At 30.5% G+C, this 23,162-nt stretch overlaps 1 protein-coding gene across 1 annotated transcript in view; it reads right to left on the bottom strand.

Annotated features, from left to right (window-relative positions):
- LOC130676217 (follistatin-related protein 5-like) overlaps positions 1–23,162 on the bottom strand; it is a 205,507-nt gene that overhangs the window by 135,597 nt on the left and 46,748 nt on the right. The window contains exon 3 of the mRNA XM_057482308.1: positions 7,596–7,634. Coding sequence (XP_057338291.1) covers positions 7,596–7,634 — 39 coding nt within the window. The remainder of the gene's footprint in view (positions 1–7,595; positions 7,635–23,162) is intronic.

Genomic DNA, 23,162 nt, shown 5'->3' with positions numbered 1-23,162 from the left:
TTCTTGTAACTTTTTATCACTAAGTATTGAGACTCGTAATTTGTACTAAAAATTAACAATCTTTGATTTTATTAAAAGAGGCCGAAATTTTATTATTCTTAATAAACAGGCTAATAAATTGAGTCGGCGATTTTTCGGCAAAATTTCGGCGTAGCTAGTTTTCAGCCTCGTGTTCACTGCCTCGGTCTTTTGTCACCAGTTTTCGGCCGAGAAAAAATTTTATTATTATTTTGGCTTTAAACTTTTTATCCGGGCAAAAGTCAACTCAAAAAAAGATAAAGGGCAGTAATAAATAAATTACATACTTTTCTTATTATTCAATAAATAATTCAAAATAATTTGATGCCTATGAAATATGGGTACAAGTTCAGTATCCTATTTTTTTCATACTTTTTTTGTAAGAGGAAAAAACCAATTTTCAGAATCCATATCTACGCATGTAAATTTTTTGGTATGAAAAAAATTTACTGCGACATCCTCGTATTGTATATTATTATAAGAATGGTTGTATGCGTGATCGTAAAATCTTTGCGAGTATTACTATAACCCCAGAGGTCGTTGAAACTCTCTGTTTTAAAGCATCTGTTTTTTTTCATAAATATATACATTATTCTTTGCTTATTCGAGATAGTATTATATACAATAAAAAAAATTTTACTTCTTATTTAGAGCTTACAATATGACATATACATTTTTCAGCGATATAAAAAAATACGCGGTAAACAACGGAATAAATAAAATAAAATTTCACTTTTTTTTTCATCTCATGCAGATGGTGTATCCATCAGTTGATTGTGATTATAAGATGTTATAAAATAAAAATGATTAAATTGTAAAAAACATTATTTTAATGGGTAAAGAAAAAGAAGAAAAAGTATATGAAGAAGAAATGTAGGTCACGGATAAAAGTTTTTATCACATCAATAAAATTTATAATTAGCATCGGAAAAATGTCATCGTAAATTTAAACATATTAGTTGATTATTGATTTCATTATTTATTTTACGATCAATACTCTGTCAATAAAAAAAAAAAAAAAAATTCTTCATTACATTAACGACAGATTTTTATATTAAAACTTTTTTAATTATCTAATTAATAATATTCGTTGTTAAATCAATATCAATTTATTAAGCTCATGGATTTAATAAAATTATAAATGTAATATAAATATATGCATTGTGCTTGTAAACAAATAATTTAATTTATTAATTGCAAATATTAATTAACAATTTTGTTAAGTGTTGAATGAATATAAATATTTAATATTAAACCATTTTAAATTAATAGAATGCATTATCCCTTCCACTTAGCTACTGTCCAATTAATAAATTAAACAAAATATCTCAGCCATTAAAAATGAATAAAAATCTAAAAATTAGTAATTTTATAAAATTAACTTTGATAACAAGACAATGAAATTTTTTTATTTTATTTAAAGTATTTTATTGGATAAATGTTCACATTTCCCGTCTAAACGCTTATGGCTAGATATACTTATACTTTGTCGGTGGTAATGTGTCCTGGTCTTTCAGTAAAAAATAACTGTACTCTCGGAAATGTTTGGGAAATGACGACGAGCGATATGAGGAAAATGCTTAAGTACTTATCCTGACCGAGATCTTAAAGAGCTCGTGGTTTTCTTATTCGTTCGAGAAGCAGCCACGAGATAAGCAACTTGATGAGTTTGTTAATATTCCCTTACGGTGTCTTGACTGTATCCAAGAGCTCGCTGCCAACTGAATATCGTTCCAAGACCTAGAGGGTGAGATAAGAAATCGAGGAGCAAACGAAATAGTTTCTGTTGACGCTCAAAAGACTTGTTTGTTATATACTTATATATATATTTATATAATATAAGGTGAAAGACCTGACAATGCTAGTTTGTTGAATGGAAAACAACTATTTAGTTATTGTATATATTTGAAAGTAGGGGAGGGTGGGGCAGAGCGGCCCCCCTGAAATTTTGACCAAAAAAAAAATTTTTTTTTTTTCGACTAATTACTATAAATCCGATATGCTTGCGCATTTTTACCCCTACGCATGACATTTGGGGCAAAATGGACAAGCCCAAAATTTTGAAAAAGTGATTTTTTCATATTTTTATAGTCAAATTAAAAAAAAATTAGTATAATTCCACATTTCTAGCCATACGCATAACACCTGGGGCAAAATAGACCAGCCGAAACTTCCGAAAAAATTATTTTTTCATATTTTTCGGCCGTTTCTTTATGTAAGAGGCAAATTTGGTCACTAAAAATTTATAAAAATTAAATTTTTTTTTTTAGTTGATAAATTTTTGAAATAAAGTAAAATTATAGAATTGATTTTTCTTTTTATTAAATAACAATTAGTAATTATGGTAATCGAGAGTGAACGATTTTTTACGCTTTAAAAAATTTTTTTCGAGTAATATAAAACCAAAAATAGTTGTCAAGAAAAAGAAATACATTCTTAATGATGAAAACAATTAAAAAAAAAAAAAAAAATGAAAAAAAAAATTTTTTTTATCACTTTTTGAAGGGGGGCCGCTCTGCCCCACAAAAAAAAAAATTTTTTTTCAGAATTTTGGCAAAATGTCCATAAATTTGTTCGAAATAGGACAAAAGTAAAGTAATTGTATGTTTGAAAGCCACAAAAAATAATAATTGGCTTAGGGGGGCCGCTCTGCCCCACCCTCCCCTACCCTTATACTTTATTTTGATAACGACAATATCCAAAATTTTGACATTATCATGAGTGTTCTTACTTGGGGTAAGTAATTTTTTATGCAAATATATATTTTTAAATGACGAGATGCGAATGAATAAGTTTATCGAAATTAGGACTTGTCAAAAATAAAACAAGCCAACAGAAAATCAACAGATATAGACAATGGGAGCCTTTGTTACTGATACAGATTTAGTTGAACGGTTTTGAGAAACTGAAACCTCAAAAATGAAAGTAGAGATGATGCCTTTACAGTTAATGCTTTGCTTTGTAACTCACTAGTGACGGTCTGTCAGACTACAAAGGAAATAGAAAGTCAAAAATAAATTGCAGTGTAGTACCACGCGGATATAAATGTTTCATGTCACACTAACAAAACTGGTGAAAAAAAAGAGGCAATAAAAAACGGTGGAAACAGGCGCAGAAAAAAGTGTGAAATAGCTTTTTTGTGCGTAATTAGATTTATTTATTATTTTTTTTTTTTTTGCCGTTATAAAATCGTTAATTGAATAAAAAAGTAAAACGGAAAAATTGAAAAAATCCCATCGCACAAATTGGCCAATATGGAGAGAAATAAACCACAGAGAGACAGCTGAAAATTGTAGATATATATCTCCATAGAGATTGTGATACACGAAAAAGGAACGTGAGATTTTAATCGGGCGTGTGAAGTGGTAGACCATCAGCTTTACCTCTCACGGGCACCAAAAGCGATGTAGAGGACAGATTGATTAACAGGTCGAGAGACATACCATCCCTATTATATCACTTTTCCAATATTCCCGACAGCAATCCCGTATTCTCTGATGGCTGTATCTATATATTATTATGTATAAAAGCCATCACTTTGAGTTGTTCATTTTTTGACATTTCTTTATTCTAGACAGATTGTTATTTTATTTATATTTTCTCAAAATCCAAGTGATCTGTTGGGATTTATTGTTAAGAATTTCGATAATTATGTAATTTATGAACAATAGCTTTGATAAAATTTTTAAATGCTAAGTACACGGAGAAAAAAATATCGCCAGAATGACTATCCAATGTATCCTCAAATGACGTATCATCAGAATAACGATTCGTATACCTAATTTAGGAATACTCTCATATTAATTTAATGATCTATAGTATCGTTAAAATGAAGATACGTTTTTGGGTTAGGTTAAGTATTCGTTTATTTAATTTAACAATACGACGAATAGCCTTTGTAACGATATGTAGTTTCGTTGATATAAGTATCTGTATAGCCAGCGTGAGGATCCGTATAGCTAAATTGGCTATACGTATCATCGTTCTCGGTTGCCGGATGCCTAAATACAGAGTTTGCGCAATAGTCATGTTAGTGATTCATAAAATGCCTAAAATAAGGATACGAATCGTCATTTTGACGATCCACTGTGAGGATACTCTGTATAGCTGAATTGGCTATACGGCGTATCGTCAAGTAAGATGACTATACAGCGTATAGCCAGAATAGCGATACGTATACTTAATCTGGCGATATTTTTCTCTCCGTGTATGATATATAGTCGAGGAAACAATTATTGTAAAACTAAAATGTATTATAGAATTTATGAATATAAAAAAAATGCATACAAGAGGAAGGAAGGAAATGTGGCGCGCAGGGTATGCAGTATAAGTTTTCAGGTAAACTTGAGAAGAGCTGTTCGAGCTCTCATGTCGTGCCAACTCGCCATATATATTTTAGGACACGAACTACAAACCCCGGAAGATGTGGCAGGGCGTTTCCGGGGTCGCAGCAAACCAACCAGGCGTCGTTTTGAGGTGGTTCTAACTCGGATGGCTACCTTTACGAGTCGCACTACATGATGAAGCTTTTTGCATTTACTTAGCTTGTAAAATAACCAGCCCTTTTACTCGTCGAGTAATGAAAAAATTTTATGTAACGGCTTGACACAAATTTACATGCAATATGTTTATTGCAGTTATTAAAATATACCATTTTGTTGTTTTAAAATAATATTAATTTTTCAATATTCGAATATAAATAATTTTACCATTTACTTGAATAAAATAAATTGCAGTTTAAAAATAAAAAGAAACACTATTTACCAAAAGTTTATCTTGTACTTTTTGTTATTTTTTTTTTTTTTACCAAGCGAAAATACGTGAAAAACGTTCTGTCACATTTCCGTCTGAGACGTCGAACAGAATGAGAAAAGTAGGAAACGTGACAAACCGACTATAGAAGGTGGCTGGATGAAAAGGGGGTGTGATGCAGTATATGAGAAAGAGGAGGACAAAAAAACGAAAATAAAAAGAGAATAATGTTGGTAAAAAAAAAAAGGAGAGTGAAAAAAGGATTGGGATTGTCGCGAGATAGTGAAATAACCAGAGTTCCCATTGTTCCGGGTCAGTAGCATTTTTGCGGGACCACAACTTCGGATTCTTTATAAATTTTCTCGTACATTCATATGTTACCAATGAAACGAAAAAAAAATAAGAGCAAAAGTTTAAATATTCAAGTAATTTAATTCATGAAAAACATTACTATCGATAAAACAAATTAAAAATAAATAAAATAAAATATATGAATAGGTAACTCGACTCAATGCCTTTCCTAACTACCGCTCCTTTGATTCATGAAAACCCCTAGACGCCTTGATGTTGCATTATGCAACAGCAAAACCGACCACAACAATGAAATTCGATTTGAATGCCGTCCAGTTTTGTGGAATCGCACGATGAAGAGGTAGAGTAAACGGAAGAAGCCAGGGTGCTTTCAAAACAGAATTCGAACCGCGGGAAAAAGTATTTAAAAAAAAAGTTAAAAAAATAAAATAAAGAAAATACAGCAGCAGGCACAATAATGGCGGACGATGTGCTGTAGGTGGTAGGCAGAGAGTAAAAACAATATATATGTTAGAGTGTGTGTGTGTGTGTGTGTGTGATGAGTTTGTACTAGAGGTGAATGAGGTAAAGAGGGAAAACGAGTTGAAATATACAGGGTGAAGAAAAGAAGAAAAATGAGAGAGCAAAATGGGGTTGAAGGAGAGCAAAATATCTACATCCATTGTACACCGTGGTCCACACTGCATTCTTAGTTTTCCCCACAAAAGTAAAGGGTAGCAGATGAGAGAAATTTTTTTGTGTCGCATGCGAAATATTCCGCCGACGTGTATCGCCGACTTTGGCGGACGTCCAGCTAGACAGCCTTCCTCTTCTACTTGCTGTTAGTTTCTATTCGTATTCTAAGTTTTTTTCGTTTAAACTTTTATTTATATATATATACATTTTTTTTATTCAAGTTTCTCTTCATTACTTTTTTTGCTGCGTCTCTTCTGAAACTCTTTCCCTCGAGTGCTGTTGCCGAGTTGCACATTGAGATCCTAACAGAAGTCATCGGCTTTGCCGTTTTTACTTGTTTGTTATTTTATCTTTTGTAAGTTTTATACTGAGGTATCTTTTATTGGGTGCGCGGTATAAAAAAGAAAATGAATAGGAGACAACAAAACATCAGTTGGTTTCTTTAGCGTATAAATTTTCTTCGTCAACTAATTCATGCTCGTGATTAATTTATTTTATTCAAGTCCAATAGCAGATGTTGTCATGTTTTATGTATCTTCATCTAATGAACGCTCCTTTTTCTATTTATTTATTTATTCCAGTGACATAAAACCACGGAATCTCGTAGTTTATTGTTTTTTATTTTATGTAAAAAAACAGGGAAAAAATAGTATTTATGTGTGATCAATTTCGGTCACCGACAAATTGAATTATTGGTCATGTGATTGTCATGTAAAAAAAAAATAAATAAATGAATAATCAACAACAAAAACAATGACCAATAAATTTTCTATATACTTTTATTCACGCCAGAGTATTGAGAGGCCAATTTAACGATCACTGACACCTCATTTGCCGCGTCGCTTAAAACGATTGGCACGGAAATATCGTTTTATTAAACCAACGATGAAAATATCAAATATTCAATAAAATAAAATTTTTTATCTCATTTTACTATATGTACAGACTACACAATAAAACACATATAGGGGAGGGTGGGGCAGAGCGGCCCCCCTAAGCCAATTATTATTTTTTGTGGCTTTCAACCATATGATCACTTTACTTTTGTCCTATTTCGAACAAATTTATGGACATTTTGCCCAAATTCTGAAAATTTTTTTTTTTTTTTTGTGGGGCAGAGCGGCCCCCCTTCAAAAAGTGATAAAAAAAATTTTTTTTTTCTTTTTTTTTTTTTTTAAATTGTTTTCATCATTAAGAATGTATTTCTTTCTCTTGACAACTATTTTTGGTTTTATATTACTCGAAAAAAATTTTTTAAAGCGTAAAAAATCGTTCACTCTCGATTACCTTAATTACTAATTGTTATTTAATAAAAAAAAAAATCAATTCTATAATTTTACTTTATTTCAAAAATTTATCAACTAAAAAAAAAATTTAATTTTTATAAATTTTTAGTGACCAAATTTGCCTTTTACATAAAGAAACGGCCGAAAAATATGAAAAAATAATTTTTTCGGAAATTTCGGCTGGTCCATTTTGCCCCAGGTGTTATGCGTAGGGCTAGAAATGTGGAATTATAATAATTTTTTTTTAATTTGACGATAAAAATATGAAAAAATCACTTTTTCTAAATTTTGGGCTTGTCCATTTTGCCCCAAATGTCATGCGTAGGGATAAAAATGCGCAAACATATCGGATTTATAGTAATTAGTCGAAAAAAAAAAAATTTTTTTTTTGGTCAAAATTTCAGGGGGGCCGCTCTGCCCCATGGGGGCCGCTCTGCCCCACCCTCCCCTATATATGACCTAGCTAATTATTATTTTTTATACCACTAATAAAAAAATCTAAATTGCTTCTTGAAAAAAATAAAATATTATTATTATAAAATACACACATACCTTGGATGGAGATACGGCGACCGCAGACCGCACTTGCATCTGTAACAACAAAAACACGCAGAGAAAATTAAAACATTTTTGTCTAATTAAAAAGGCATTTAATTAGAAGAAAAGTAAATACGGCTTTTAACTGAGTAAAAAATTTTAAAATCCCGTATAAAATATTAAGAAAAAAAAATTCTATCTATTTATTTAATTAAGGTAAGAAATATAGTAATTATCTCATTATAAATACATTGTCTTGAGTCACTGACAGTTCACTTAGTTTAAATAAATGTAGATGTCAAGTAAGCCGATGAGAAAACTTGAGTAATTAAGTGTTTAATTAAACAGCAATGTGCGCCGGTATAAAAAGACGAGACAGCATCATCAGTGTCTGGCTCATTACATAAGCAATTGGAAAATTAAGGCGCATATAGCTGGCAAAAGGGTATAAGGTGTCGGTTAAAGCCCAGCAGACTGCACCAAGATGCGTAATAACCTGAGTAAAGATATATAGAATGCACAGCAAGAGAGGAAGGAAGTTGGTGGCGAAGATGGTTACAGAGAAAGAGCTCTTCTGGGTTTGTGCTGCTCCAAACTAAATAGAGTATCGCAGTTAGAGCGATGAGAGTGGCTATGAAGGCTATGGAGCAAAGAGAATCTTATTCGCGGTCGTAGTCACGGTTAATTTAATGAGGAGTGTACACTAATACAATATAATGATAGCGATAAATTGATTTACGTTCTCTTGGAAATATTCTCTACTACTCATGCTAAAGCATCCTCGGCAAAGTTGCTTTCAAGCTTTCACGATCCGAGCTAATGATTGAAACTATTTCCGTCTTGTTAAAGTGCCCAAGTGCATTTGCTTAAATAAATTACGACTTTACTTATTAAAAATCATCATATAATTTTTTATATGGCTCAGTATAATTAAATAACTTGTAATTATATTTCAATTAAACTAAGAGAAAAAGAGACATACATTTTCCAGGTGCAGCTTATTATCATAAAGTACTCTGATAATTTTTGTGGTAGAAACTAGAGCTAAGTTAAAGTTATTAAAATTACGGAATTAATATATAAGATCTGAAAAAACAGTTAAATATAAATGTAAGGTTATTTCTTAATTAAAAAAATATGCTTTCATGTCTAAACATGGTTAGCTGGTAGCATAAAAAAAAAAAAAAATTCTTTTACCTCTATTAAAAGTCATAATACACGAGGTATAACGAGATAAAGCATATTTAAGCACCTGAGCAATTTAATCAGACAGTCGGATAAACAGACGTCGGGCGAGCGGGATGGAAGCTTTCGTAAGGAATCCAAAGCCATAGTATACTAGTTGTTATACATATACATATACATGCATATAAATAGTTTAGCATTTGGTGTGTGTAACAAGGAAACGGGGTGTTGTCTTTGCTGTTCTTGAAAACACAGCAACGAAGACCGGTACAGTAACTCGGTACGACAAGTAATTACACAAAGTAATTATTCGTTTGTATAATACACGAGAGAGTGTCTTAAATGTAAGACGAATGTTACTCCACTACTAGTCCAATCTAGTGTTTCGACGTGATAAAATATCTATATATATTTATAAAGGAGAAATGCCTCTTGGCTTCGACTTCGGACTTGTTACAGTTTCATTATTAAATTCTGTGAGAAGTATTAAGTTTTAGGAGCCGCTAAAAGTGGACTATGCGACGTCGTACGTAGTCAGTTGAGTAGTATTATTATTATTGCTAGTATATAGTGTGTAGTAGTGGTAGTAATAGAAGCCCCACGGGGTAGCTGTTGCTGGTGGCATTTTCCGTCCTAACTAAACTGATTTCCAGTTGCCACGGTTACAACTTCGGTAACACTAAATTGCCCGTATGACACCAACCCTAGCTACCTGGTATCCCAACGTAATCTTGTTACAATCACCGCCATGCCCAAAAATATCCTATGATATTTAATAAAATAAGAGATGAGTTAATTTAAAAATTAAACTTAGAGAAACTAAAAATAATATTACACCGGCACACAAAAAAAAATAAGTTCTCTGTACTTTTGACGGGACCGATTTATTCCCATGTATTTTGACCCGCTGAATCCGAATCCGAGGTCCGTTTAACCCGTACACCCTCAGATTTTTAGAAAACTTTAAAAAACCTCAAAAATACACAAAAATCGACCGTTTTTTAAATTTATAAATTTTTTTAACCCTAACTAAGCATGATTTTCATGTATTTCGGTCCTCTACATACTAACTTGAAGTTTATTTAAAACATTAGCCATTTAAAGTCTGAGTAAATTCCGAAAAACCCCAAAAAATTGCAAAAAAGCAAAAAAATTCTTAGTATTGTGATGAAAAAAATTTTATAGGGCTAAATAAATAATTATTTTCATGTATGTTTATCTGTCACATATAATTGTCGAACATCCATGGCTCAGACATCTCTAAAATTTTAAATAAATGGCAAAAATTCCCAAAAAATCGAAAAAAATATAATTTGGTATAACAAAAATCATTTTTGAAATCGAAATAAATAAAAGAAATCATATTGTTCGATCTGTGATATATATATATAAAAAATATTTTGGCCTAAAACATAAAAAATTTTAATATGCTTCAAAAAATTTTTTTCATCACAACACTAAGAATTTTTTTGCTTTTTTGCAATTTTTTGGGGTTTTTTGGAATTTACTCAGACTTTAAATGGCTAATGTTTTAAATAAACTTCAGGTTAGTATGTGGAGGACCGAAATACATAAAAATCATGCTTAGTTAGGGTTACAAAAATTTATAAATTTAAAAAACGGTCGATTTTTGTGTATTTTTGAGGTTTTTTAAAGTTTTCTAAAAATCTGAGGGTGTACGAGTTAAACGGACCTCGGATTCGGATTCAGCGGGTCAAAATACATGGGAATAAATCGGTCCCGTCAAAAGTACAGAGAACTTATTTTTTTTTGTGTGCCGGTGTTATTATTAAGAAAAGAATAATAAATTAAAAACAAAAGTAACTATTTGATTTATAAACGTGTAGCAAAAGTAAGTTTATTAAAATTTGATATCCCGGTTGATTTAAATATTTTTTGTCTGGGCTGATATTATTGCTCGCATGTATGATAAATTGAGGTAAAATAAGCGGATGAAAAAACAACTAAAAGGAAAATGGAAAAAAAAAAAAATAAAAGTTTAAAAGAATAAAAAGGGAACAAAAGAAAAATGTTGGTCGAGTGTTGCTGACACCAGGGACAATATATGAACGACAGGAATAACAGATAGTGGGTAAAAGAGAATACGAGGAAGAGGGCAAAAGAGCTTGTACTAGTCAGTGTTGGCCAACGATTTATTCAATTTCACCGGATCAACAAAATGGAAATAGCGAAACTAGTGACGTATTTCTGTCGTTGCAATTGAACTCAATGTGCAGATCGCCCGGGATACGAGGGAGGATTCCAGTGTAGGGAGGACCCAGGTTAAAATAGTACAAGACAATTTAAACTCACCGCCAGCCAGCACACACATTTAATTGCTCGACATCAAACCGATTGATGCCAGAGCAAGAGCATTTAAATAAAATAAAATAAAAAATAAACCGAAATCATCCAAAAACGGTGAAAAATAGCTCATCGAGTCCTCTCTCTGGCAACACGGTGTTGATTCCTTCGAATAAAAATAAAACTTTGTTTCAAATAAATTTCATCATCAAACTATTTTAATTAAATCCTCTATTTTTTTTTTAATTCAAAATATCCTTTTATTGATATTCGATTTTATTTACACGGAAATATATACAACATAAAAATTAAAATGTTTTATTGCAAATGGAAAGAAGTAGTGATACCGATTGAGTCTCGAGCAGGAATAAAAAAAAATGAAAAAACCGGCAGTTATTTACAATTCGTAGGTGGGATAGCAAAGTCCTGGCAATAAAAGAGGGTTGAACCTGTTGGTGTAAACTCTGGAAATCGACACTTAGACATCCACACAATTGGATTAACTCGATTGTCTAAGCTCTGCTTTGTACCTAACAAGCCGGATAAGAAATTTAACCAATTGCTATTTAATTGGTTTAAGGGAGTGTTTAGTCACGCGATTTTTTTATATTTCCTTGTGTCTGAACTGACTTGAATGTATCAACATCAAAGTAACAAGCAGTTAAGCGGAATGTCGAGAGTTAAATAAAGAATGGACAGTTTCGTTGAGAAAAAAGTAGGTCAATATTTGTATGAAAAGTAAAATTTAATTGAAAATAGATATTGATATTTGGATTGATGACACGTGTCACTCAAAGACTTTACAAACTGAGCTTGAATGTGCTGCATAAATGACGTATCAGTTATTAAAGGGCTCTGTGTCTTTGATCAACTGAAACTTTTGAGGGCTTGATTTCAAAGACTGTCGACATTATATATGTCAGCTAAAACACAAGCTACTTTAGTATATCTATTTTCTATCATTTTACTCTAGAAGAGCCACGAAAATAATATGAGACGATGATCAGTTGGGAGAATGAAAAAAAAAAAAAAATCACCGATCGACACACAGAGAAGATGACCAGACACATGTTACTGTGAATGTTCTAGGACTCAAAAAATTTGTTTTCTTTGGTATTTTTATATATTGACAGACGTATTACACGGAAAGAAAATTATGGGAAGTTTTGCTATGCATTATGGGAATGGTTCCCATAATGGTATGGGAATAGTACCTATACTACTATGGGAACCATCCCCATAATAGTATGAGAATAGTTCCTATACCATTATGGGAATAGTTCCCATATTGGTATAGGAACTATTCCTATAATATTATGGGAACTATTCCCATAATGGTATGGGAACCATCCCTATAATATCATAAAATTTTTTTTTTGCACAATAGTGTAGAAATTTCCCAAAATTTGAATTTTCTTGAATGTTTTGTGCTGACAAAAAATTCTTGTTAAACATTTTAATGTTTTTTTGCCAAATACGATTTTTTTTTTCAATGTTTGAATTTTTGTTTTTATGTTTAATAATATTTCTGTGTATTGTAGAAGTGATTACCACACTTCTTTAAAATAATTTTTTCATGATAATATGGAAACCATTCCCATAATATTATAGGAATGATTCCTATAATAGTATGGGAACTATTCCCATAATATTATGGGAATGATTCCCATAATGGTATAGGAACCATTCCAATTGCATTATGGGAATAGTTCCCATACTATTATAGGAACCATTCCCATAATATTATGGGAATGGTTCCTACAATTTATGGGAATGGTTCCTATAAATTATGGGAATGGTTCCTATAAATTATAGGAATGATTGCCATAATATTATAGAAAGTATTCCTATAAATTATAGGAACCATTCCTATAGTGTTATGGGTATCATTCCCATAATTATAGGAACTATTCCTATAATTATGGGAAACAATCCTATAATTATAGGAACCGCTGCCATAATTTTCTTTCCGTGTACGTTGATATAAATAATTAATTAAAATTGTTGGAAAGAAGGAAAAAACAATCGATTGATTGCTGATAAAAGTTGACTTTGACAGAGTAATTTTAATTGATTATCGAAAGCTAAATCCTATCTTGACGAGGAAGTCTCGGAAAATTGGATAAAACGGAGACAGTGTTACATGTCATTGTAAAAAAAAATAATAATAATGGTAATAATAAAGGAACAAAATGAAGTAAAAAAATAAAATGTTTAAACTGAAAGAGCGAACGTTGAGCACTTGGTTGATGAACGAGTCTCGTCTTATCGCGAAGATTAAAGACTGGCTCCTAGTGTCACGACAGAAACGATGAAAAATGTTTACTCCGGAAGTCCTTCGCCTAGTCAAGATTACTTCCACCTTTCTTTATTTCTGCTACTCTTTGACCTTACAATTCTTATACATAACTTGACAAATACCGTTTATTCTTTTTTATATTAGACAACAAAAAAAGTAGTTCATTCCAATAACTGCTTTTTATTTATTTATTTTAAACTCTGCGTTCATATCCTTTGAAATACGATAAAATAAATATAATTTACCTCTGTAAAAAATTCGATTAACAGGAAATCGTTCCCAATATAAAATTTTACCTTCTCCGTAATTATATTTCAAAATTAAATCGTTTACAAATATTTTAAATTCAATGAAATAAATTCAATTGAATTTTATTAATTACAATATATCGTAATTGACGTTGGAATGATAACTTTATGGAATTATGTTTTGTTTCCATTATTATATTCATCGTAACTTTACTTTGCAATTAATTATTTATAATCGTGGGTTATTGAATACTCTATTATATTTTTTACGTGTAAATATGAGTATTCTACATGGAGAAAAAAGAATAGGTATTTTTCCTATATTCACATATATTCACATTGGAATAATTTATATGTAGAAATAGAGCAGTGTCTATGTATTTCCATTGAAAGTGGCCCGCAACTTTTATTCTGTTAGAGATAACCTCACACAACAATGACATTTTTTGTTCTTTATAGTGTCCTCTAGTAGGAGAAACCCTAGAAAAGTTTGAGAAAAATTTATTTTTCGAATAATCGACGTCGGGCAGATATAGACAGATGTAAGCAGATGCGGGCAAATGACACTGCTATGTCTTTTTGTGAAGAGTAGCCCGTAACTTTGCTCCTGTTGGGAATAACTCAGCACAATATAAACGTTTTTTGTTCATTATGATGTCCTCTAGTAGGAGAGACCCCAAAAAGTCCTAAGAAAAATTTATATTTTGAGTTTAGACCTATTTGAGAATGGAGGAACATGGGGGAAGATGCCGACCTCCATGTATTTCTATGGAAAGTGGTCTGTAACTTTGCTCCTATTGGGAATAACTCAGCACAATATAAACGTTTTTTGTTTATTATGATGTCCTCTAGTAGGAGAGACCCTAAAAAACCCTAAGAAAAATTCATTCTTTGAATTCAGACCCATATGAAGACGAATGAAGATAAATGAGGATGGCACTGCTCATGCATTCTTATGAAGATTGGCCCGTAACTTTGCCTCTGTTAGGAATAACCCATCACAATATAAACGTTTTTTGTTCATTATGATGTCCTCTAGTAAAAACAAACCCAAAACATTTCTAAAATTTAGTTCTAAATTAATGACATATTAAGTATATTAATATTGGGTTATCATGAGTCATATTTTTACAGAATACATGTTGAATATAAAAAAAATTTGAAATAATTGAAAGCTTACATGATATTGATTGTTATCATTGTTGATAAAAAAAGCACAAGAGAAAAAAGAAAAAAAATAATAATGAAAAGAGCAAGAAAAGCCATAGCTTTGGGGATGAAAGGAACCAGCAAAGCATCATCACGGGACTAAGCAGGATGTGGCAGAGATAAGCTACTATTACTCTAGCTAAGAGTTGATCTATATAACTTCCACCCAACCCACTGATGTCTAGTTTCATCTTAGAGTGCTTTCTCATCCCTCCCACTCCCTTCCTCATACATTCTCTACTCGCTGTACTTTACACTCCACATTGTATAGATATACTTGTTAATACTTTGGTATGAACATTGTCATTCCTGGGTGTGCAAGCACTCGGATGGACGAGGATCACGCGGACAGGATAACCAAACCATATCCCTAGAGTGCACTGATGCCAAGATACTCTCTCTCGCTTTCTCCTTCTCTCTCTCTGGCTGATTCCTAAGTAATCTTGATGACAAGTACCTCCTGGAATGATCTTGGCCAGTCAATTTCCTCACTTATGACTTCCACTATGTGTGAATCCGAGTCATCATCTCTGATGGGAATATATATCCTCTATCTCTATAGTGTGGACTCCTATTCAGACTACTGTGTAGAGATACTTGGGAGATAAAGCCACTCGCATTCAACTATCTCCTCATCTTGATCTTCCGTTTGTGAATTATGCAGTTATATATGTGATTCATACAAATAAATATATATATCTCTGTTTGTATTGAAGGGCTGTGGTGATTGTTGAGATATTCTGATTATATTCTGAGTTACCGTTGAAGCTCATTAATATAGCAAAGATTACGTAATAGTAGAGGAAATTATTTACGGGAGAGATATACTTTTGGAGTAATATTTCAAGAAATCTATATGATTCAAAAGTCAAATTTAATGAATATAGAATTTTATCTAAAAAATTCAATATTTAATTTACTCCCTTCATAATTTAATATCAAAATCGAATCCCAGTAATAGAATTACGTTAAATAAATTTGTAAATTAGATTCCATTGATTAAAGCACACTTTCAGACCAAATTTCATTACAGTATAAAATATTAAAATTGAGTAACTAAATAAACTTTTAACTAAAATATGAATATTTGACTACCATACTCTTAACCTAAAAATATAAAAAAACAATTTCGTACTCTCTAAAACTAAATAAGTGAAAATTTCACTAATTGAAATAGTGATCTTAAAATTCACTACAAAATTAGTGATTTTGAATTAGATTTACTAATTCATTAGTGATTCCCCGGATTCTACAATGATTACTAGTGGCGCCTCGCTTAAGGACTTTTTATTCTATCATCGAATTATCAAATTCAGGGCAAAATTAATTACGATAATTTTTAAATACAACTGAACAGTATTAATTCAAGTAAGTTAATTAAATAAAACCTAATTTAGTTGCTAAATAATACATCTTGTTATTTTTTAATAGCTTTATATTTTTACTCCAACTTTTTTTACCGAACCTGAATCAAAACCATCATTGACAATAGATTCAGGTTATGAGTTATAATTATGATATAAATATTTACCGTATGAAAGTAATTTTCATTGTTAATTTAGTCGATCAAGTTGCTAAACAAATTTTATATTCAATTACAAATAATAATCATAATAATAATAATATTTTGATACAATATTATTAGCAACGATACAATATTTTTCCAAATAAATCCTCGTCAACAAGTGAATTAGTACATTTTTGACTAATTCAATCAGTGAAATTTTCACTAATTCTATATGTTGTTTTTTTTACTAATTCAAAAAGTGAATAGTCACTAATTCATAGTCGTATACTTTGGACAATTTAGATTAGTGAATATTCACAAGTAATTAGTGGTTTTTCACTAATTTAGTTTTAGAGAGTAATTAACAAAATTAAACGGATTATTGTTATGATTATTTTTATCCACTGGCCTGGTTTCTATTATTCTTTAGACACTATCCCATACCTTGGACCCTTGGGAAGGCGGTACAGCTTATATATCACGAGTTATATTGCGAGTAGGATTCATTTGGCGTATTATGTGTAGAAAGGGGACATTAAACACAAAGCGAATCTTCTTTTCCTCTCTATACTAACAATTCCCAAGAGTTCTTTGACCAGCAATATATACCTGTACATACTTTTGTCATTGGTATCCATAAGGTCTGACCAATTTTCTCAATGGCCTGTATATATATACAGAAAAAAAGTGAGAAAGAGATAACGAATCTAGCTCTGGCAGGTTTCTTTGATGATACTCCGTCCAACCATTATGTTAAAAACAAAAAAGAAAATCACAATAACAAAACTACCGAGCAAACATTTCCATTAGACTGTCACTGATCTTTACAATCCGCATTACTTTTCCATTATTATTCTGCTCTATTTTTATCTCTGCATTAACAATAGAAATTGTCATTCAAATGAGACTTTTGTGATGATAAAAATAAAAAAAAACTCATCCTCAATTATAAATACAATGATTTATTTATTTATTCACTAAGTATCTCGGGATAAATATTTGTGGTTGATATAAAGTTTAGCGGAATACTTCTCGACTTTGAAATAATACAGTACAAAGCAAAACAATAACAGAGATTTGATTCAACGTATTCCATTTATACTAAAAGATCTATTGTTAACATTCTGCGGTCGGAAAATAATGTAATTTAATAGGTTATTATTTACAATCTAAATGAAAGCAGATAACAATTCCGATAGCGTCTACCGTTGTGCAAAGAGCTATTCTAATTTTTCATCCACCAATTTCGTTAGCAAATAAATATAGGGGAGGGTGGGGCAGAGCGGCCCCCCTAAGCCAATTATTATTTTTTGTGGCTTTCAACCATAAGATCACTTTACTTTTGTCCTATTTCGAACAAATTTATGGACATTTTGCCAAAATTCTGAAAAAAAATTATTTTTTTTTGTGGGGCAGAGCGGCCTCCCTCCAAAAAGTGATAAAAATTTTTTTTTTTCCTTTTTTTTTTTTTTTAAATTGTTTTCATCATCAAGAATGTATTTCTTTCTCTTGACAACTATTTTTGGTTTTATATTACTCGAAAAAAATTTTTTAAAGCGTAAAAAATCGTTCACTCTCGATTACCTTAATTACTAATTGTTGTTTAATAAAAAAAAAAAATCAATTCTACAATTTTACTTTATTTCAAAAATTTATAAACTAAAAAAAAAAATTTAATTTTTATAAATTTTTAGTGACCAAATTTGCCTCTTACATCGAGAAACGGCCGAAAAATATGAAAAAATAATTTTTTCGGAAGTTTCGGCTGGTCCATTTTGCCCCAGGTGTTATGCGTAGGGCTAGAAATGTGGAATTATACTAATTTTTTTTTAATTTGACGATAAAAATATGAAACAATCACTTTTTCAAAATTTTGGGCTTCTCCACTGCCCCAAATGTAATGCGTAGGGGTAAAAATGCGCAAACATATCGGATTTATAGTAATTAAAAAATTTTTTTTTTGGTCAAAATTTCAGGGGGGCCGCTCTGCCCCACCCTCCCCTAATTGTTATGATAAAAATATATAAACACCATTTTCATCGCTTATTGTGTTTTTTTTTTCTGCTGAATGACACTGATATTAATTTGTCTGTATATAATATGAAAAACCAAATTTATATTTGTATAGATGAATGAAAATAGACGAAATTCTTTGCCAGAATTTAGCATCATGCATTTGGTTTATTATGCAGAGCAATGCAGCCTATTTTATAAAGTATCCAAAGTATTTTTTGATGAAAAATTTCAATTTTGCTGAGTAACTGAATCCAATACAATCGGAATTTCTATTAACTTTTGTTTCGATACCCAGCGTTTTATTTTTCTATTCTTTACTATGAATAATTAAATCAATTGTTTTAACTTGTAATTTAATGTCAGAATCAACATTTTTTTTTTTCACATATTCCTTTGATTAATTATCATCCGAATAGAATTTTTTTAATAATATCATCACGTTCTATGGACTCGCATAGTGGAATTGGGTCGGCGGATGTAAAAAAAAAATTGTTTGAACCTAAAAATTCTGCTGACACAACCAAAGTACTTAAATCAATATGAAATAATAAAAGTGTGAAAGAAAAATTTATATAATAATAAAAACCTCTGATTTTTACACATCCGCATACATATATGTTATATTTGTCCATATCAATCGTGATTTGATCCAGACAAAATTTATTTGTTTATATATTTATGAGCTTTTATATGAAGCAAATAAAAAATTGATCATAAAATAGCAAGATAATCGCCGAAAAAATTTTTACAATGAAATTTATTGATACTGGGTGTGAAACATGAGGCATGAATAAAGTTACTGGAGCATAGTAACACAGAACTACGGTAGTAAATTTTGTAACAAACGCAAATGTGAAATAATAAGAGAGAGAAGAAGGGGTAGAGACAGAGATGGAAAGAGGAAGCGATATCACTTTAATGTAGTGAGTGAGTTAGACAATAGATAGACGAATTCTACCAGACTCTTCGTCCCACAAATACCAGATCCAACCGCTTTGAATCCGGCCCCCTTTATTACTAGCCATGATTATACGGTTATTTGTAACGCAACCCCATTTTACATCGCAATCTCAGTCTCAGTAATGTAGTAGTAAAAGCCTCTCCCCCGATTTAATGCTGGCATGAGATTGGATGTCTGCTCTTGATGGCAATGTCCTTTCTAAAGGATCGATTTCGCTGACATTCGAATGGAACCTTGACTATATTCAATATTTTACTCTTGTGATATGAATTGTTGATAAAATTATAACTCAAATAACGTTCAATTTAGATCTATTAAAAAAAAAAATATATATATATATATATATACATCTAGAGCCAATGTGAAATAGGTTTAGTCGTGTGACGTTGCAACATTTAATCACTTGGTGTATTAGCAAACAGTGCGTAATTATCTAAAAAGGAATCTTGTCCAAGTTTCACGTTTGTCACTTTTCCTGCAATCCTGTATTCTTTCTGCATCTATGACTTTCGTCAGCAGTAAGTCAAAAGACACTTGCATGATAATCTATCTGACTAATGAACTATAATTTTCAAAACATAAAGAAAAAAAAGTATAAATAAATGGCATTGAAAACATCGACACTCTTTAGCACTTGTTCTCTAGCTTGTAGTGGCACCTTTAGCTAAATTGATTCTAATTTAGTGATTATATCAATCAACTTACCGCAATTGTTTTATAATAGAGCAAAAACATCAGTTAGTGGTTTTTAAAAATGATCGCCTACTTTCTGAAACTATCAGCATCTTGCCTTCCAAGTAATAAATCATTAAATATCATATTAAAATTATAGAGGCCTTAGAGATTGACACGCTCTATTTTTTCAGACCAGCTAAGCGTATTTATCGTTTTAACGGGTACTTGAACAACAAATACCGCAAAAGCTTCTTCTTCCTCATGGCATCGTAATAGGCAGAGAGGAATTTATACTTATAGTTTCTAGTTAATAAAAATATGCATGCATAATATATGTAACCAAGCACTACATATGCGCGTAATAGCCTGTAATACTCAACGAATAGTTTGAAATGTCAGATTTTTCCCAATTCCGTAACCTGCGATTAACGATACAGATCGCAGCTCAGAGCATTTTCGATTAAATCATTTTTTTTTAATAATCAATTTGGTAATTCCAACACATTGAAGAAATAATTCAGCTACCAGATGACAATAGCGATAATATAAAATACATTTCTTCCTGCGAACTTGATATGTCGCTCTAGCCATCTGACGGCGGATAATAATAAGTGCAACAAAAATGATCAGCTATGTGCAAATAATTTAATTGACAGCAAAAATAAATGACTTTTGATTTAAAACTTATCTGCAGAGATTTTTGTCCAGTTTTTTTTCAATAACGTAACATCACGGTTGGACGAAAATACCGAGTGTTATATTTCATGACATGTTATAGAGAAAAATATATACAAAAAAAATTAAATGAACCAACGGTCTTGGAATAATATTAAAAATTGATAAAATGCTTAAATATTTCTACAGAACCTGTTTGACACTATAATTAATCCAGGTTTAAGGTAAAGTGTATGTGTTGCCGAATCGTTGAGCAATCAACCATTTAATCAATTTACTTTTGTTGAGCGAAATATACTATATATTTGCTATTAGGTTAAGTGAAAGTTTATAAAATTCTTAATTATCTAAATTGGTTTTATTATTAATTTATTATTTTACTTTTCAAAAATATAAGACTCTCATTATCCAACTTTTTCATCTCATCGAAATCTTTAAATTTACTTCATACTCGGATACTTCAATTAATCAAGTTACCTTTTAAAATGTTAAGTGAGTTAATGTTTTGATCTTATTAAACGTTAATAGCAATTTCTTCGTAACTACATTTTTATCAATTAGCGGTAAAATTTTTATTGTAACTTTACTTCAAAAATGAATTTTTTATACTTTTTCAAAATTTGATGTTCAAAAACTCTGTGGCTCAATATAGATAAATCCTAAAATTGAATAGTAATGATGTAAAATAATCACAGAATATTTGAGTATATATATATATAATAACTGAATAATATATAAATACATATAAAGGAAAACTTTTAGCAATTATTTCAAAGCGACTGTGATGTTTATTGTAAATGAAGTTAAAAGCTAAAATTTTCCGTAAATATTTAACGGAGGGAAAGGCTCATTGTGAATATATATATACATATATATTGAATATGGTTTTCAACAAGAGTTTGTAAAGTAACAAACATAATTGTGTTTGTTGTATATTTAAATAGATTGTGACAAAACAAATGTTTAAAATTAAATAAACGATAATTTCATTTATTCTTCAACGCTTTCAAGTATTGCAAATTGACCTATTAATTGTGCAATAACACAAACTACGGTTCAGGTACACTATTGAATTTAACGACGTAATGTGAGTTATGATTTATACTTTAGTCATAGCTTTGACGCGTTTTATACTTTTTAAATTGACGTTTGTACACTTAACTACAGATAAATATATATGTAACTTTTTAGAATACACTTGCGTATCATAAGAAAATATCAAGGATAGCTATTTTGAGGTCATTTTTTTACTCACTTTATTGGATATTTTTAAAGAATGATTAACTTTTTCACAGTAAAACGAATAAATTAATAATTTAATGCTGTTAGAGTTCAATACTTGAAAAAGTGACCCTGAAAAAAAAATGTCTTAAATTAAAATGCTGTTGTCAAACTAATCTGCTATATTGTTTACGCAATTACTAAAAGTCATCTGTTAATATAATCATATAAATTATTAATACTTATTATGTAATAACTAATGAGTACCAAATTATTAACGGGTAATTTAATTTTTCACGGACTATTTTATTAGAAAAACTAATTTTTTTTAATGGAAAATTTCATTAACGGAATTTCAGCTTTGAATCTGAAGCGGGAGTTTATTGAGCACGTGAATATTATTAAAATATGTAGATAAGATAACAATATAAATAAATATGTAAATTTTTAAAATTCAAAGTAACTTGGCGATCCTGACAATTCAATCTTCACTAGTATAGCCAAGTATACACTAGACTAGACTGCACTAGCTTTATGTACTTGCTTTTAACTTCACTTTCGTCTGTCTCACTTTTTCATTGCCGCCTTTTAGACCTCAGTTTATTTCCCTTCGGCGCAACCCGACTCATATAAACGTGCCAACCTGTTGCACTGTGTGTGTCAGAATATATACAAATATGAATTGTCTTTAGTCAGCAATCAAATTTTTTTGCGATCAAGTAAATAAGACCGAATATTGAGCTACAGATCGAAAAAAAATTTTAATAAATTACAGTTTCGCATGAAATTATTCATTATTATAATGGACATGAGCGAAATTTTTTGTTCCTTTCACTTTAAATTAATTCTCATAATCATTCTGATTTATTATTTGTGGAACCAAAGGTTGTTTCGAAAAAATAAAGCGAGCATCAACAACGTCAGTCAAAAAAAAAAAAATAGAAACCTTGTAATTTTTTATTTCATTCAGTAGAAATCCGGATCTAAAATTATTAATGAGCAAATAAACAAAAGAGTAATTAATTGAAAATTTGGAAAAAATTTATGATATCAATATGGATTTTGAACAATAGATTCGAAATAAAGTTATAGTTTAATGGGTTAATAATTATTGATTACTTCAGACATGAAATATTATATATGGAATTAAATTTCGTTAGGAATTTTGAATATATTGTAATTTTGATAAGACTCAATTATTATTATCTTATGTCAAGCAAGTTTGAAACATTAATGTCATTGAAATATGATTAACTTATATTTTAGGTATCTTGATCGATTT

Source organism: Microplitis mediator, chromosome 10, assembly GCF_029852145.1.
Source record: "Microplitis mediator isolate UGA2020A chromosome 10, iyMicMedi2.1, whole genome shotgun sequence".
Classification (NCBI taxonomy): Eukaryota; Metazoa; Arthropoda; class Insecta; order Hymenoptera; family Braconidae; genus Microplitis; species Microplitis mediator.
This window is presented reverse-complemented; position numbering and strand designations above follow the sequence as displayed.